Raw genomic sequence first — 19,202 nt, 5'->3', positions numbered from 1 at the left:
GCTCTTCGCTGGCCATGGCAGAACACTGACATTCTGTCTTGCAGGAAATCACGCACTGAATGAGCAATATGGCTGGTGGCATTGTCATGCTGGAGGGTCATGTCAGGATGAGCCTGCAGGACGGGTACCACATGAGGGAGGATGTCGTCTTCCCTGTAACGCACAGCGTTGAGACTGCCTGCAATGACAACAAGCTCAGTCCGATGATGTTGTGACACACCGCCCCAGACCATGACGGACCCTCCACCACCAAATCGATCCCGCTCCAGAGTACAGGCCTCGGTGTAACGCTCATTCTTTCGACGATAAACACAAATCCGACCATCACCCCTGTTGAGACAAAACCGTGATTCGTCAGTGAAGAGCACTTTTTACCAGTCCTGTCTGGTCCAGCAACAGTGGGTTTGTGCCCATAGGCAACGTTGTTGCCGGTGATGTCTGGTGAGGACCTGCCTTACAACAGGCCTACAAGCCCTCAGTCCAGCCTCTCTCAGCCTATTGCGGACAGTCTGAGCACTGATGAAGGGATTGTGCGTTCCTGGTGTAACTCGGGCAGTTGTTGTTGCCATCCTGTACCTGCCCCGCAGGTGTGATGTTCGAATGTACCGATCCTGTGCAGGTGTTGTTACACATGGTGTGCCACTGCGAGGATGATCAGCTGTCCGCCTTGTCTCCCTGTAGCGCTGTCTTTGGCATCTCACAGTACGGACATTGCAATTTATTGCCCTGGCCACATCTGCAGTCCTCATGCCTCCTCGCAGCATGCCTAAGGCACGTTCACACAGATGAGCAGGGTCCCTGGGCATCTTTCTTTTGGTGTTTTTCTGAGTCAGTAGAAAGGCCTCTTTAGTGTCCTAAATTTTCATAACTGTGACCTTAATTGCCTACCATCTGTAAGCTGTTCATGTCTTAACGACTGTTCCACGGGTGCATGTTCATTAATTGTTTATGGTTCATTGAACAAGCGTTTAAATGAAGATCTGTGAAGTTATTTGAATTTTTATGAATTATCTTTGAAAGACAGGGTCCTGAAAAAGGGACTTTTCTTTTTCTGCTGAGTTTAGTATGGATATAGTTAGTATGCCAAAACAGTTCCCGCATGTCGTACTAAAATACGAAGTATACAAGCAGTGGACACTATTTCTGTGCTTTTAGGGCCAATAATGCCATTGCTCAGAAAATGAGTGTAGCTTCATAACATTTTCAGATTTTAAGAAAATATGCAGCCGAAGACCGACGAGAGCGGGTACAAATTCATTGCTTTAAAGAATTATGACAAATGTTAAGAAAATGTTGTTATTTGACTTTTCAAATAACTTACGTTACACCTTATGTTAGCTGACAATTTGTTAGCTACGCTAGCCTTACGAACCGCATAGCATATCATTACAGCAGTAGCTTGTATGTACCGGTATGTTAGCTAGCTACTTAAAGTTAGTTGGCTACTAATAAATCAAACTTGCCAGTATACAGTATTAACTATATGCTATCTAACTACTCAATGTTTATTGACTTGATTATTCACATCATTCTTAGCCGTATAGTTGTTGTGCATTCTCAATGGATATGGTTGATGAAGTCGTAAGATGTCTAGCTAGTAATTTGTTATGCTAACAAGCTAACAAGATGTTGCATAGCAACAGCATCAACTTCCAGTAGGCAGACAAAGCGCTAGTACACTCAACTGAAAGGATATTGTTAGTTTACAGTATACTAAAATGAACAAATAGTATATACTCATTAAGTACGTAGTATACAGTATGTTAGTATGGGTATTCAAACACAGTTTAGGCCTTCCATGGAATGAGTTTGAAACCCCTGGTCTAAAAGCATTGAGTAGGTATAGCACAAGTTGTTGGCACCTTAATTGGGGAAACAGGCTCGTGTAAGGAGCGGAATGGTATCAAGTACATCAAACATGGTTTCCAGGTATTTGATGCTGTTCCATTTGCGTGGTTCCGGCCATTATAAATGAGCCATCCTGTGAGGCATAATGATAGATTGCTAATAGCTCCACCTTAGGCTCGATGAAAATCTAACTACATGACTTCAACCTATAGGATCTCCTCAGATTTACCAACCATACACCCGAGTGTACAAAAAATTAGGAACACCATCCTAATGTTGAGTTGCACCCCCTTTTGCCCTCAGAACATCCTCAATTCGTAGGGACATGGACACTACAAGGTGTCGAAAGCATTCAACAGGGATGCTGGCCCATGTTGACTCCAATGGTTCCCACAGTTGTGTCAAGTTGTCTGGATGTCCTTTGACCATTTTACACACACGGGAAACTGTTGAGCGTGAAAAACCCAGCAGAGTTGCAGTTCTTGACACACTCAAACCGGTGCGCCTGGCACCTACTACCATACCTCATTGAAAAGGCACTTAAATCTTTTGTCTTGCCCATTCACCCTCTGAATAGTACACATACACAATCCATGTCTCAACTGTCTCAAGGCTTAAACATCTAATTGAAATAAATTAAGTAGGCCCAAATCTACGGATTCCACGACTGGGAATACAGATATGCATCTTTTGGTCACAGATACCTTAAAAATAAATAAATAGGCCTCAGGATCTCGTCACGGTATCTTTGTGCATTCAAATTGCCATCAATAAAATGCAATTGTGTTTGTTTTCCGTAGCTTACGCCTGCCCATATCATAACCCCATCGCTCTGTTCAATACGGTGACACCAGAAAACCGCTCACCCACACAACGCCAATCAAATGGTCTGCGGTTGTAAGGGCCTGTTGGATGTACTGGCAAATTCTCAAAAACAACTTACGGCGGCTTACGGTAGAGAAATTAACAATTTCATCTGGCAACAGCTCTGGTGGACATTCCTCCAGTCAACATGCCAATAGCACGCTCCCTCAAAACTTGAGACATCTGTGGCATTTTATTGTGGGGTAAAATTGCAATTTTTAGAATGGCATTTTATTGTCCCCAGCACAAGGTGCACCTGTAATGATCATGCTGTTTAATCAGCATCTTGATATGCCACACCCATCAGGTGGATCGATTATCTTGGACTAACACTTTACATGTTGTGTTTATATTTTTGTTAAGTATATATTTTTCATTCTTTAGAATTTTCCCTTAACACTACCACCCCTTCCCTAATTGGAGTAAACTAACAGGCAACAATACTTAGGCGTCTATTTCCTGCTTATACATACATTTTACAATAGTGCTACCAAATACTAATTGAGTGTATGTAAACTTCTGACCAACTGGGAATGTGATGAAAGAAATAAAAGCTGAAATAAATCATTCTCTCTACTATTATTCTGACATTTCACATTCTTAAAATAAAGTGGTGATCCTAACTGACCTAAGACAGGGAATTTTTACTTGGATTAAATGTCAGGAATTGTGAACAACTGAGTTTAAATGTATTTGGCTAAGGTGTATGTAAACTTCCGACTTCAATTGTGTGTATGTATGTATGTATAAGTTATTACATTATATTGGTTGCAAGAATTATGTATAATAATTTAAATTAAAAACTACATTTTGAATCCGCCTTCGTTTTGTGTATCAGCTCATAAATCATGTGCCATTGAATCGGTACATCAAAAATCTCCTCCCAACTATTTTGCAACCTGTATGGTGCAGCTGTATTTCCACACTATGAGGTTGGAATAATACTGTGACTTTTTTGAAAATTATGATAATGCCCTGTTAGTTTAAGAGCAGTTTGAAAAGAACGCCTGAAATTTCAACCTGTTTTGGTGACATCACCAGGCAATAACTTAGTTAATAGACCAATAAGAAAGAGTTCCCAACATTGATGTTAAGTCATAATATTAGGGTTCAGATGGACCTGCAAACTATATTGTTAGGGGATCTGAAAAACCATGATCAGTCAATGGGAAATATCATTGTAGTCTTGGGTAAAGTATTTATTTTCAGGGCAATATCGGTAGAAATGTTACAAATAGGGAGGTTCAGGAGCCTCGTAAGACATCACAGTAAAATGGAGGGATGTATTGCAAAAGRAAATTGCTAAATGGCGTTATACTGGGAAAGATGGGTTAATCTGTGGACACCGGAGGGCTGGAGTTAAGATCACAATGAATGGTGGATTGGCCGCTGTGGGTTAAAATCCAGCACTTGCAGAAAGAGGAAAATAGGAATATATCTATAATTATTTAACTACATATAATGTGTACATGAAGTATTGTTGTCCCTTAGTCTCGTTAGTATCTTTTCTAACACGTCGCCCCGGAGAACTTAAATCGAACATCCGACACAATTATGCAAGATTTTAGATCTGGGTATCTGAGACTAGTTTGGGACTCTCACCAGATAGTTGAGTGTAATGCTCTCCTCTCCGCGGCCCATGTGTTTGAAGAAGCGGTAGTCGGCCACCAGGGCTAGAGGACAGGTGTTCTTCTTGTGGTTGTGGGTCACTCTCTTCTCTCTGTGGAGGGAATCTATGATGGGAGGAAGGAACGAGAGGAGAGAAACACTGTAAGAAGTCACAGGTGGGAGAATGAGTGAATGAGGCCAGCACTTAAGTTCCAACTGTTCGGTGCCCTTGTATTCACATTTCATTTGCCTATGAACTGATTTCATGCAGTATACTATACAGTGGCAAGAAAAGGTATGTGAACCCTTTGGAATTACCTGGATTTCTGAATAAATTAGTCCCAAAAAATTTGATTTGATCTTCATCTAAGTCACAACAATAGACAAACACAGTGTGCTTAAACTAATAACACACAAATTATTGTATTTTTCTTGTCTATATTGAATACATCATTTAAACATTCACAGTGTAGGTTGGAAAAAGTATGTGAACCCCTAGGCTAACGACTTTTCCAAAAGCTAAATTGGAGACAGGAGTCAGCTAACCTGGAGTCCAATCAATGAGACAAGATTGGAGATGTTGGTTAGAGCTGCCCTGCACTACAAAATAAAATGTTGAGTTTGCTATTCACAAGAAGCATTGCCTGATGTACACCATGCCTCGAACAAAAGAGATCTCAGAATAATTTTTGTTGACTTGCATAAAGCTGGAAAGGGTTATGAAGCGGGAGAGGCTATATGAGAGAGAGGCTGGGTGAGAGGCTATATGAGTTACAGGATGTCTTAGACACTTTGCAGAACCTGGGGAGAGCTATCATATACTGTACTCTGTACCAACTTCTGCCTACAATTGTATTACTAAAGGATAATTTTAATACTTAAACAAAGAGTCTGTTTCCTTTCTACTACCAATATATACATGTTTGTTAATTATATAGACCTAATCATCTGTTGAAGAAATTGACCAATAGTTACAAAAGTATCTCTAAAAGCCTTGATGTTCTATAAACATGGAGAAAGTTCAACACTGTTGCTACTCTCCTTAGGAGTGGCCGTCCTGTAAAGATGACTGCAAGAGCACAGTGCAGAATGCTCAATAAGGTTAAGAAGAATCCTAGAGAGTCAGCTAAAGACTTACAGAAATCTCTGGAACATGCTAACATCTCTGACGAGTCTACAATACGTAAAACACTAAACAAGAATGGTGTTCATGGGAGGACACCACGGAAGAAGCCACTGCGGTCCAAAAAAAACATTGCTGCACGTCTGAAGTTCGCAAAAGAGCACCTGGATGTTCCATATCGCTTCCGGCAAAATATTCTGTGGACAGATTAAACTAAAGTTGAGTTGTTTGGAAGGAACACACAACACAATGCGTAGAGAAAAAAAAAAGGCACAGCACACCAACATCAAAACCTAATCCCAACTGTAAAGTATGGTAGAGGGAGCATCATCGTTTGGGGCTGTTTTGCTACCTCAGGGCCTGGACAACTTGCTATTGTCGACGGAAAAATGTATTCAAGTTTATCAAGACATTTTGCAGGAGAATGTTTGGCTATCTGTCCACAAATTGATGCTCAACAGAAGTTGGGTGATGCAACAGGACAATGTCCCAAAACAGAAGTAAATCAACAACAGAATGGCTTCAACAGAAGAAAATACGCCTTCTGGAGTGGCTCAGTCAGAGTCCTGACCTCAATTTAAAATGCGGTGGCATGACCTCGAGAGCGGTTCACACCAGACATCCTAAGAATATTGCTGAACTGAAACAGTTTTGTAAAGATGAATGGACCAAAATTCCTCCTAACCATTGTGCAGGTCTGATCCGCAACTACAGAAAACATTTGGTTGAGTTTATTGCTGCCAAAGGAGGGTCAACCAGTTATTAAATCCAAGGGTTCATATACTTTCTCCAACCTACACTGTGAATGTTTACACGGTGTGTTCAATAAAAACAAGAAAACGTCAAATAGTTTGTGTTATTAGTTTAAGCAGACTGTTTGTCCTTTGTTGTAACTTAGATGAAGATCATATCAAATTTTATGACCAATTTATGCAGAAATCCACTTTTTCTTGACACCATTTGTTCATAAGAGTAAAATTAAAAATTAAAGATATAGGCCTAGCTGATGAATCCTTTACTATAGAGTAATTTTCAGAACTTTCAGATTTCCAACTTTGTGTTTAGTAAAATGAATCAACACCACTTATTCTATGAGGAGGAAGACTGGCTGTGGCTTGTAGGATTCATCATTACAAGAATCTGTAATCAAAATAGCAAAGCACTACTTTCGGAATAAATGTTTTTATTAACCCTTATTTGAAATTCACAGGTTATTCCATCTGTAGAATAATACTTCTGCTCAGCTCAGAAACCACACTGTACAGCATGTGTCAATTCAAACTAACTATGTTAATTCCCTTCCGACTACATCCATTTGGAGTGGGCCTGGTGTATCATAGTACCTGGCTATACACCACAGTCAGCAGCCCCCCCCCCCCCCCCCCCAAAGACAAGTCAATCATGTACTCTTCTTCCCTCCACAAAGACCTCAGATTCTTCCGTAGCGAACCACAGCATGTGGGTGTACTCACTATGGCTTCCCCTCCGTGTATTACATACAACAGCTCTCATGAATTCTAATGTTTCTGTGGAGATCATTCACCTCATTTTCCACACAGTTTTTTTGAAGAGGACATTGTCTTGAGCGCCTTCAGATTTCCCCTAGGTCATTGTCATTCTTTACATTTTACAGGCAGCACAAAGGAATCAGAGCTTTATATAACACCCTGTTGCCAGCCTATGGAACATAGGTTTTAGACATTAAAGGGTTTTTATTAATTGTGAGGCTGTGTGGGGACGAGATAGAATGGGCGCCCCCTACCTACTACCTCCTCTCCTCCAGGAATCATCTTCCTCCCTTTCCCTACCTCCTCACACTAAGGTTGTATAAAGTAGCTTCTAATGTTTGACTCCTACACACTTTTGCACACCACACACACAAGCACTCGGTCTATGCCTATGCAACATACATAAATGGTGTGTCTCCTACTCTGTATGTAGGCCTATACTGTCAAACACACACCCACACTCCATCTTACTCTCCTGTGCCTCTCCACCTCTGGCGGCCTCTGGTAGCAGGTCCTGGGCCCCAGCGTGGATGTATCCACACACCTTGGGCGAGGCCAGGCGACTGAGGTTCCGGATGTCCTCAGAGCGATATACCAACAGACGGCCATCGGGGGGCACCTCGGTGAACCTCCAAAGGGGCTGAGGAGAGAGGGAAGAGGGGAAGGGGATGGAGAGAAAGAGGAATAAGAGAGAATAGTGAAGAAGAAAGAGAGAGCGAGAGAGGACGAAGGAGAAGTAGGATTGGTTAGATAAAGTATTCTACCAAAACAAAGGCTAGCGCTGGTTTATTTAGCTGATAAAACTATCTCTTTTCCCCAGCAACTGTTTTAAGACTTTTTCTGGCCTAATTTAAACCAAGGGCTTGGAACCGGAACTATTTTCCAATTGTTTCATTCTGAACAGAACCACTTTTTTCCCCCCGTTCCACTGTTCCTACCAGCAAAATAAAGTTCTGAACCGGTTGGATCTCAAAAAAAGTACTGGTTTATATCATTCCTTTTTTAAACTGTGAAATCAACCGTTTTTTACATTTAGCTCATTATATTACTTCACCAATCAGTGCAGATAGAGCAGGCAAGCTAGTTGTTTACATGCGTGATGGACATGCGTGCAGCCAATGTATGACATTTTTCGGGTGGGGAGAGAGGGTTGAGGAGTAGGATTGAAGTGCTGGGCATCTTATGACATGCATTATCTGAATTAGGTCCACAGAATTATACCTAGGAGTGGCTTCTATGGAGGAATTTTGAATGTCCTTTGAGCTAGCTCGCTAACAAGCTTGAGCTAGCTAGCTAAAAAGCTTGTATGTGCAGAGCAGCACCAGAATTAAAAAACACGTCTTACCTTTTTGTAGTTGATAAATCCAACGTGAAACGTGATAACTAGGCCTATAGTTTCCTTAACTAGCATTAAACAAGTTAATCCATTCTTCTCTAGCTATTTAAAAATCTCTCCCTATCTTCTGAATGACGGTTGCAATGTCAGTACAGTAGCCTGTTTTGGAGGGGGGACGGGCAGGTAGCCTAAACACACATAGACATTGGCAAAGATTTGGACACTGGAATACGTTTTTGAGTGACAGAGCTTTGCATAGGAACTTCGTTGCTTTTTTTGTGGGACAAAAAAAATGCCTGGAATGTAAAATAACATTACTAACCGGTTCCCATGCTTTTAAATAATGGTTCCATTCCGGAACAGTATGGATCACTCTCGTTCCAGGTTCCGTTTCAGTTCCTTGAAAAATATTATTTTTCTGTTCTGTTCCCTGAACCAGTTCCAACCCCTGCTTTAAAAACTTTAAAGCAGTGCTCCCATTTTGGGATTTACCTCTACGTTGTACTCTGTCTCCTCTGTCAGGATGTGGGCCGAGAACTCGTCCCCGTCTATGTGTGCCTGAACACGGGAGTGCTCCTCGCCTACACACACACAATGTTAAGGTATTCTTCTCAGTACTCACTCGCACACACACACACTGAAATGGAAGCACACACACACAGACACACAAGCGCAAAAACCTCCATATCAATATTCCATGTAAAACCAACAAAACAAATACCCTCCAGACTCACCTACAAGATGTCCAGTAAAGTAGTTCTGCAGCTGAACATCATAGCGGTCTTCCTTCCCTTGCTTATCTACAAACACAGCTTTGAAGTCCTCAGTGAACAAGTCTGTGTTAGTTGTCAAGTAAAGCTTAAAATGTCTGCAGAAGAAATAAATTACAGTTTGATGGAGAGAAACATGAGGAATGTACATATTCTGGTTTATGGGGGTACAGATAACATTTTAACTTTGCCAATGGTCTGTTTCAATTGCACTGAAAATCCATGCACTCTAGTCATTAGGCCACGGCAATGATAAAAAGCCATTCCAGTAACAATGTAAAAACACATAGGAGTAGGACTTAGCAGGGAGGACTAGAACCTCTGAGAAAAGTTACAGATAATTGAGACAGTGCTAGTCTATTTCTCCAACCCCTAACGTCATATGATCTTTCCTAAGCACTGGGCGGCATCAGAATGATACAAAACCATTGAACATCAACTTTTTTTGCTTGCTTTTGAACTTTACATGAGTGGGTGGAAGTGCCTCATTGAGTAGAATGGAGTCTTGGCTGTTTTTCCCTTACATTTTAGTAATTTAGCAGACGCTCTTATCCAGAGCTCACAATGTAGAAGTCCCATATAAGAGACTTTGTGCCACCTACCTCTTGAGGGCACTGAAGCTGACAATGCGCTCCAGCTGGGACTCTGTGTGGATGTCCCTCTTCCTGAGTGAGTGCTGCTGGAGGCCGGACACGGGCAGCACCTCAAAGTCGGACAGCAATGAGCTCAGAGCCTCTGGAATAAGGGAAGAGTCATATGAGGAGAGTGAGAGGGCCAGTCCTATGTAGCTCAGTTGGTAGAGCATGGCGTTTGCAACGGTAGGATAGTAGGTTCAATTTCCGGGACCACTTGTACATAAAATTTATGCATGCATGACTGTATGTCGCTTTGGATAAAAGCATCTGCTAAATGGCATGTTCTCTCTATATCAGTACCAGAAAAAAGTTTGGACACACCTACTCATTCAAGGGTTTTTCTTTATTTTTACTATTTTCTACATTGTAGAATGATCGTGAAGACATCAAAACTATGAAATAAAATATATGGAATCATATAGTAATCAAAAAACGTATAAAATATATTTTGATTTGTTTAAAACCTCTACGGACCCCCCATCCCGGATCCGGGATCATCCTCATCAAAAAAGCTGACTAGCATAGCCTAGCCTAGCGCCACAGGGATATCATATAATATAATTTCATGAAATCACAAGTCCAATACAGCAAATGAAAGATAAACATCTTGTGAATCCAGCCAATATTTCCGATTTTTTAAGTGTTTTACAGCGAAAACACAATATATATTTATATTAGCTCACCACAATAGCCAAACACACAACGCCATGTTTCCACCGCAAAGGTAGCTTTCACAAAACCCACAAATAGAGATAAAATGAATCACTAACCTTTGAACAACTTCATCAGATGACAGTCTTATAACATCATGTTATACAATACATTTATGTTTTGTTCGAAAATGTGCATATTTATAGCTACAAATCCTGGTTTTACATTGTGATTACGTCGCCATAATGCACCAAATTGTCCGGAGAAATTTTGGACAATCACGTAATCTAACCAAAAAACTCATCATAAACTTTACTAAAAAATACATGTTGTACAGCAAATGAAAGATACACTGGTTCTTAATGGAACCGCTGTTAGATTTAAAAAAATAACTTTAGTACAAAGTACAGCATGCAATATTGTGAGACAGCGCCCACAAATTCTCCGCCTTGTTGGAGCCAACATATACCACAAAAATACGAAATAACATCATAAATATTCTCTTACCTTTGATGATCTTCTATCAGAATGTAGTGCAAGGAGTCCTAGTTCCACAATAAATCGTTGTTTTGTTTTAGAATGTCCATTTCTTCTGTCGAATTAGCAACTTTGGCTAGCCATGTGGAGCGCACATGTCCAAGAACTCTTGGCGCATGGAACGAAAAATTCCAAAATTCACAATAAACGTAGAATAAACTGGTCAAACTCGGTTGAAAATCCATCTTTATGATGTTTTTCTCATATGTATCCAATAAAGTCAGAGCCGGAGCATTTTGTCGTGTATACCTAACGCATTTCAGAAGACAATGTGGGGTTCCCTGGTGCGCAGTTGAATACCGCCAATAGGGTGGACCTGTCACTCCAAAGCTCTCATTCGGTCTCACATCAAGCTAGACACCCCATTCAACATTCTACTGCCTGTTGACATCTAGTGGAAGGCGTATGAAGTGCATACAGATCCATAAATATAAGGCAATTGAATAGGCAAGCCCTGACACAGAGCCCCACTTTCAGAACTTTCACTTCCTGTTTGGAAGTTTGCTGCCAAATGAGTTCTGTTTTACTCACAGATATAATTCAAACCGTTTTAGAAACTTCAGAGTGTTTTCTATCCAATAGTAATAATAATATGCATATTGTATGATCTAGAACAGAGTACGAGGCCGTTTAATTTGGGCACGATTTTCCCCCAAAGTGAAAACAGCGCCCCCTATTAAGAAGTGTTATTAATGTTATTAACATTTGAGATTATTCAAAGGTTGCCACCCTTTGTGTAACCGATGTGAAATGGCTAGCTAGTTAGCGGGGTGACGGCTAATAGCATTTCAATCGGTGACGTCACTCGCTCTGAGACCTTAAAGTAGTTGTTCCCTTTGTCTGCGCGATAAGTAACGATGCTTTGATGGTGGCTGTTGTCGATGTGTGCAGAGGGTCCCTGGTTCGAACCCAGGTAGGGGCGAGGAGAGGGACGGAAGCTATACTGTTACATTTGCACACTCTTGGCATTCTCTCAACCAGCTTCATAAGGTAGTCACCTGAAATGCGTTTCAATTAACAGGTGTGCCTTGTTAAAAGTTCATTTGTGGAATTTCTTACCTTAATGCGTTTGAGCCAATCAGTTGTGTTGTGACAAGGTAGGGGTGGTATACAAAAGATAGCCCTATTTGGTAAAAGACCAAGTCCATGATTATTGGCCAAGAACAGCTCAAATAAACAATGAGAAAAACTTTTGAATGCTGGCGGTGCTCTCACTCTAGTGGTAGCATGAGACAGAGTCTACAACCCACACAAGTGGCTCAGGTAGTGCAACTCATCAGGATGGCACATCAATGCGAGCTGTGGCAAGAAGGTTTGTTGTGTCTGTCAGCGTAGTGTCCAGAGCATGGAGGCGCTATCAGGAGACAGGCCAGTACATCAGGAGACGTGGAGGAGGCCGTAGGAGGGCAACAACCCAGCAGCAGGACCGCTACCTCCGCCTTTGTGCAAGGAGGAGCACTGCCAGAGCCCTGCAAAATGACCTCCAGCAGGCCACAAATGTGCATGTGTCTGCTCAAACTGTTAGAAACAGACTCCATGAGGGTGGTATGAGGGCCCGACGTCCACAGGTGGGGGTTGTGCTTACAGCCCACACCGTGCAGGACGTTTGGCATTTGCGTTTGGCAATGCTCGCATTGATGTGCCATCCTGGATGAGCGCACTACCTGAGCCACTTGTGTGGGTGTTGACTCCGTCTCATGCTACCACTAGAGTGAAAGCACCGCCAGCATTCAAAAGTGACCAAAACATCAGCCAGGAAGCATAGGAACTGAGAAGTGGTCTGTGGTCACCACCTGCAGAATCACTCCTTTATTGGGGGTGTCTTGCTAATTGCCTATAATTTCCACCTTTGTCTATTCCATTTGCAAAACAGCATGTTGAATTATTGTCAATCAGTGTTGCTTCCTAAGTGGACAGTTTGATTTCACAGAAGTGTGATTGACTTGGAGTTACATTGTGTTGTTTAAGTGTTCCCTTTATTTTTTTGAGCAGTGTATATATATATATATATATCAGTATCAGTCAAAAGTTTGGACACACCTACTCATTCAAGGGTTTTTCTTTATTTTTACTATTTCTACATTGTACAATAATAATGATGACAAACTATGAAATAACACATATGGAATGATGTAGTAACCAAAAAAAAAAAAAGTGTTAAATAAATCAAAATGTATTTTATATTTGACATTCTTCAAAGTAGCCACCCTTTACTTTGATGACAGCTTTGCACACTCTTGGCATTCTCTCAAACAGCTTCACCTGGAATGCTTTTCCAATAGTCTTGAAGGAGTTCCCACGTATGCTGAGCACTTGTAGGCTGCTTTTCCAACCTGACAGGTTGCATCACTGACTGGTATAGCAACTGCTCGGCCTACGTCCGCAAGGCACTACAGAGGGTAGCGAGTACGGCCCAGTACATCACTGGGGCCAAGCTTCCTGCCATCCAGGACCTCTATACCAGGCGGTGTTAGAGGAAGGCCCTAAAAATTGTCAAACTCCAGCCACCCTAATCATGTTCTCTCTGCTACAGCACGGCAAGCGGTACCGGGGTGCCAAGTCTAGGTTCAAGAGGCTTCTAAACAGATTCTACCCCAAAGCCATAAGACTCCTGAACACCTAATCAAATTGTTACCCAGACTATTTGCATTGCCCCCCCCCCCTCCTCTTTTACCCTGCTGCTACTACTCTCTGTTATTATCTATGCATAGTCACTTTAATAACTCTACCTACATGTACATATTACCACAATTACCTCGACTAACATATTGCAGCAATACGACCACGAAGGCCTGATTCACACAGTCTCCTCTAAACAGTTGATGTTGAGATGTGTCTGTTACTTGAACTCGGTGAATAATTTATTTGTTCTGCAATTCTATTTGGGCAGTTAACTCTAATGAACTTATCCTCTGCAGCAGAGGTAACTCTGGGTCTTCCTTTCCTGTGGTGGTCCTCATGAGAGCCAATTTAATTGTAGTGCTTGATGGTTTTTACTAGAGGTCGACCGATTATAATTTTTCAACGCCGATACCGATTATTGGAGGACCAAAAAAAATCCGATAACGATTAATCGGCCGATTATTATTATTTTATTTTTTATTTGTAATAATGACAATTACAACAATACTGAATGAACACTTATTTTAACTTAATACATCAATAAAATCAATTTAGCCTCAAATAAATAATGAAACATGTTCATTTTGGTTTAAATAATGCAAAAACAAAGTGTTGGAGAAGAAAGTAAAAGTGCAATATGTGCCATGTAAGAAAGCTAACATTTAAGTTCCTTGCTCAGAACATGAGAATATATGAAAGCTGGTGGTTCCTTTTAACATGAGTCTTCAATATTCCCAGGTAAGAAGTTTTAGGTTGTAGTTATTATAGGAATTATAGGACTATTTCTCTCTATACCATTTGTATTTCATATACCTTTGACTATTGGATGTTCTTATAGGCACTTTAGTATTGCCAGTGTAACAGTATAGCTTCCGTCCCTCTCCTCGCTCCTACCTGGGCTCGAACCAGGAACACATCGACAACAGCCACCCTCGAAGCAGCGTTACCCATGCAGAGCAAGGGGAACAACTACTCCAAGTCTCAGAGTGAGTGACGTTTGAAACGCTATTAGCGTGCACTCCGCTAACTAGCTAGCCATTTCACATCGGTTACACCAGCCTCATCTGAGGAGTTGATAGGCTTGAAGTCATAAACAGCAGAGCTGCTGGCAAAACGCACGAAAGTGCTGTTTGAATGAATGCTTACGAGCCTGCTGGTGCCTACCATCGCTCAGTCAGACTGCTCTATCAAATCATAGACTTAATTATAACACACAGAAATACAAGCCTTAGGTCATTAATATGGTCGAATCCGGAAACTATCATCTCGAAAACAAAACATTTATTCTTTCAGTGAAATACGGAACCGTTCCGTATTTTATCTAACGGGTGGCATCCATAAGTCTAAATATTCCTGTTACATTGCACAACCTTCAATGTTATGTCATAAAATTTGTTCGCAACGAGCCAGGCGTCCCAAACTGTTGCATATACCCTGACTCTGCGTGCAATGAACGCAAGAGAAGTGACACAATTTCACCTGGTTAATATTGCCTGCTAACCTGGATTTCTTTTAACTAAATATGCAGGTTTAAAAATATATACTTCTGTGTATTGATTTTAAGAAAGGCATTGATGTTTATGGTTAGGTCCAGTCGTGCAACGATTGTGCTTTTTTCGCAAAAGCGCTTTTGTTAAATCATCCCCCGTTTGGCGAAGTTGGCTGTCTTTGTTAGGAAGAAATAGTATCCACACAGTTTGCCAAGGGGCTAGGCGGCCCAAACTGCTGCATATACCCTGACTCTGTTGCAAGAGAAGTGACACAAAGAAATTCAGGCAATATTAACTAAATATGCAGGTTTAAAAATATATACTTGTGTATTGATTTTAAGAAAGGCATTGATGTTTAGGTACCTTTTTCGCGAATGCGCACCGCATCGATTATATGCAACGCAGGACACGCTAGATAAACTAGTAATATCATCAACCATGTGTAGTTAACTAGTGATTATGATTGATTGATTGTTTTTTTATAAGATAAGTTTAATGCTAGCTAGCAACTTACCGTGGCTTCTTACTGCATTCGCGTAACAGGCAGGCACCTCGTGGAGTGCAATGAGAGGCAGGTGGTTAGAGCGTTGGACTAGTTAACCGTAAGGTTGCAAGATTGAATCCCCTAGCTGACAAGGCAAAAATCTGTCGTTCTACCCCTGAACAAGGCAGTTAACCCACCGTTCCTAGGCCGTCATTGAAAATAAGAATGTATTCTCAACTGACTTGCTTAGTTAAATAAAAGGTGTAAAAAATATATAAATAAATAAAAATGGCCAAATCGATGTCCAAAAATACCGATTTCCAATTGTTATGAAAACGGCCCTAAATAATCGGCCATTCCGATTAATCGGTCGACCTCTAGTTTTTACGACTGCACTTGAAGAAACTTTCAAAGTTCTTGAACTTTTCCAGATTGACTGACCTTCATGTCTTAAAGTAATGATGGACTGTCATTTCTCTTTGCTTATTTGAGCTGTTCTTGCCATAATATGGACTTGGTCTTTTACCAAATAGGGCTATCTTTGTATACCACCCCTACCTTGTCACAACACAACTGATTGGCTCAAATGCATTAAGGAAAAAACTTCCACAAATTAACTTTTAACAAGGCACACCTGTTAATTGAAATGCATTCAAGCTGGTTGAGAAAATGCCAAAAGTTTCCAATCCTGTCATCGAGGCAATGGATGGCTACTTTGAACAATCTCAAAAATAAAATATATTTTCATTTGTTTAACACTAATTTGGTAACTACATGATTCCATATGTGTCATTTCATAGTTTTGATGTCTTCACTATTATTCTACAATGTAGAAAATAGTAAAAATAAAGAAAAACCCTGGAATGAGTAGGTGTTTCCAAACTTTTGACTGGTACTACACACACACACACACAACTGAACTCCCTCAATGTAACTCCAATAAAGTGAAAATGGTAACATTCAATATCATTGGTACAGTAAGCGTACAGTGGTCACCAACCCTTGTCCCAATGAGCTTCAAATGTGCAGCCTTTGGTTCTAACCCAGCAGTAACACACCGGATTCATGTATTAATCATGATCTTCCTGATTAGCTGAATCAGATGTGTTAGTGCTGGAACAAAACCCTGGTTTATTTTTAGTGACCTCTGCAATAGCCTATACTCTACTCGCTCTGTGGCAAATAATATTGGATTGATGCAGCACTGAGTAACAGTTAGTAGTCTAAAATACATTTTTACCATGAATCTTTCAGAGGATTCAGCCAAAATGGAAGTTTCTCACTTCCTCTTGAAAGCTGTCATGTAGCTAGTTCCTTCCTGTCTAAAGGGCTCTACAGAGTCTAAGAAACAGATCCAACAGAGTTTAGTTTGTGTAGCTCTCTACGTAGTTCTACATAATTTTGCGAGGCTGAATTTTGTGTAGGCTGTGAAATCACTGTGGAGAGCCCTTAATGCCACACAGCCTACAAATAGATTGTCAACACTGTCTTTGTGGGGTTAGTCAGAGCATTACACTTTCCTAATTAAAACAAATTGAGCATGGTTGAAATTTTAACTAGGTACTTAATTGACATCCTCAGCCTGTGACAATTTCAAGATATGGGCCTATATAGGTGGCAGGTAGCCTAGTGGTTAGAGCATTAGGCCAGTAACCGAAAGGTTGCTTGATCGAATACCTGAGCTGACAAGGTAAACATATGTCATTCTGAACAAGGCAGTTAACCCACTGTTCCTAGGCCGTCATTGTAACTAAGAATTTGTTCTTAACTGACTTGCCTAGTTAAATAAAAATAGACCTAAATACCAATCTTGATTTACCAAATTATTTCAGGGGTGGCCAACACTGGAAAGCTATGCGTACACGTTTGTTGTTTCAGCACATCACTACAGGTTATGTAAAACATTGAATTGCGATCTTCATAATTATCTAGCTAGACTGGGAACAAATGCATTCCTCAATCCTGGTCCTGAGGACCCACAGGTTGCGCAGGTATTTGTTCCAGCCCTATACATCTGTAGCTAGTTAACTCAGCTAACTAACATACAATATTTCAGTTGAATCACAAGATGTGATGAGACTTGGATTGAAGAACACTGCTCTGGCACCACTGGAAAAGAAATAGCCACCCTGTCTTGATTCATTTGAACGCACACAGCATGATGCACGTTACTATGATGCTGAATACCAGACATTCCATCTAGCTAGATAGCGAGTAAGATTTTCTTCAGGACTTGCTAACCTAACAACATTAAAAAGTTAACTCGTTTGTTAGTTAACTAGACAGCTATCTAGCGAACACTATCGTCAAACTTTAGCAATTGAAGATGTAGCTAACTAACAGCCTAATTTGCATACATTTGACTGACAGCTTGCTTCTCTAGAACATGTCTGCGAGCTAGCTAGCCACTAGCTAGGTTAACGTTACTCACCGAACTCTGTGTCATTTTCCCGTGTTTCTTCCTCAGTGGCCCTTGATTTAATCGCACAATTGACCCAACAAGGAGCCAAAAAGGCCACAAGTACCAGATACTTCATCATGACGTTAAAAGAGCTTACTCCACCTGTGTCATTATTGCAAGTCAACACAGGAACCGTTAACCAGGCTAGGCAGAGCAGGTGTAGCACCCATGTAAAATTAGTTTTATATTGGATATTCTGGTTTTCTCTCGTCAATAACTGTTGAACCAATCATGCCATCACTGGTGTAGTTTAGGATATAGGAAGATATACCCACTTACTATTCCCGTGGGCATTTGCGTGTGCTCACTTCTTAATCCCCACTGATACGTACCAATGTAATGTAGTTGAGGTATCCTCCGTTTCAATTAATACGGATGATTGAACAGATCAGAACGTTTAGCTTAAATGTTGATAAACTATTATTTCTTCGCATTTTAGGCGCAGCAATATACAGACGGCGGTGGGCTTTTGCGTGAATGTTCCAAAATGCAATTTGCGGGAAAACGCTGTTTTAAAATGTGCACTGGGTTTCATGGACAGAGATGGAAATATATGTTAGAAATTTTGAAAGAGGGCGGATTTAAATATGCAATTACTATCATGGGTTGCTAAAATTACTATGATAATGCCTTTGGCTGCTAGACAATGAAAAAAGTTGAAAGAAAATCAATAGAATAGGAGAAAGCATATGAGTAAGTCTTTCTACAAATAATTTCCTCCATGTTTCTATGGTGGGATTTTGTCTATAGGCTACTTTCAAGTAAGGTAAGACATGCCTCATATGAAGTAAAATGTTCAGGTTTCAAACAATTAAGGAATATAAAAATATAGCAATGCCAATGATAGGCCCAACCATTTTCTGGTAGATGGAAAGGCTTTCCCAAAAACCTTCTTTATTAAATGTTAACTACCATAGCTACAAAGTAGTCTACGCCAATCTGTCAGTGACGTGATTATTTGCATCAATTCGGTAGCCTAGCCATTTATTTTGCAAACTCCATCTCATGTGCTACTGAAACACTGCTAACCAAACAACAGTGCTAGATGCCTACACACTTCAATTAACTACACAAAAAAATCTAAATTTCTTAGATTTTTCCAGACATCAAAAGTGGTCTCCTGATGTGGTTTAAAACTTCTTATGGATGAGGTGCAGTATTGAGTAGCTTGGATGAATAAGGTGCCCAGAGTAAACTGCCTGCTACTCAGGCCCAGAAGCTAAGATATGCATATTATTAGTGGATTTGGATAGAAAACACTCTGA

At 40.7% G+C, this 19,202-nt stretch overlaps 1 protein-coding gene across 2 annotated transcripts in view; it reads right to left on the bottom strand.

The window, feature by feature from the left end:
- LOC111968888 (disintegrin and metalloproteinase domain-containing protein 17) overlaps positions 1–18,107 on the bottom strand; it is a 36,311-nt gene extending 18,204 nt beyond the window's left edge. The window contains exons 1-6 of one of the 2 annotated variants that reach the window (XM_023994826.2): positions 17,908–18,107; positions 9,660–9,792; positions 9,022–9,155; positions 8,780–8,868; positions 7,423–7,591; positions 4,315–4,445 (exon numbers count right to left, since the gene is read on the bottom strand). In XM_023994826.2, coding sequence (XP_023850594.1) covers positions 4,315–4,445; positions 7,423–7,591; positions 8,780–8,868; positions 9,022–9,155; positions 9,660–9,792; positions 17,908–18,016 — 765 coding nt within the window. In that variant the 5' untranslated portion in view covers positions 18,017–18,107. Of the gene's footprint in view, positions 1–4,314; positions 4,446–7,422; positions 7,592–8,296; positions 8,718–8,779; positions 8,869–9,021; positions 9,156–9,659; positions 9,793–17,907 lie in introns of those variants that run through there. The other variant, XM_070445245.1, reaches the window with a different exon arrangement.
- Between the last annotated feature and the right edge of the window lie 1,095 nt (positions 18,108–19,202).

The sequence above is a fragment of the Salvelinus sp. IW2-2015 genome, linkage group LG9 (assembly GCF_002910315.2).
Source record: "Salvelinus sp. IW2-2015 linkage group LG9, ASM291031v2, whole genome shotgun sequence".
NCBI classification, from domain to species: Eukaryota; Metazoa; Chordata; class Actinopteri; order Salmoniformes; family Salmonidae; genus Salvelinus; species Salvelinus sp. IW2-2015.
This window is presented reverse-complemented; position numbering and strand designations above follow the sequence as displayed.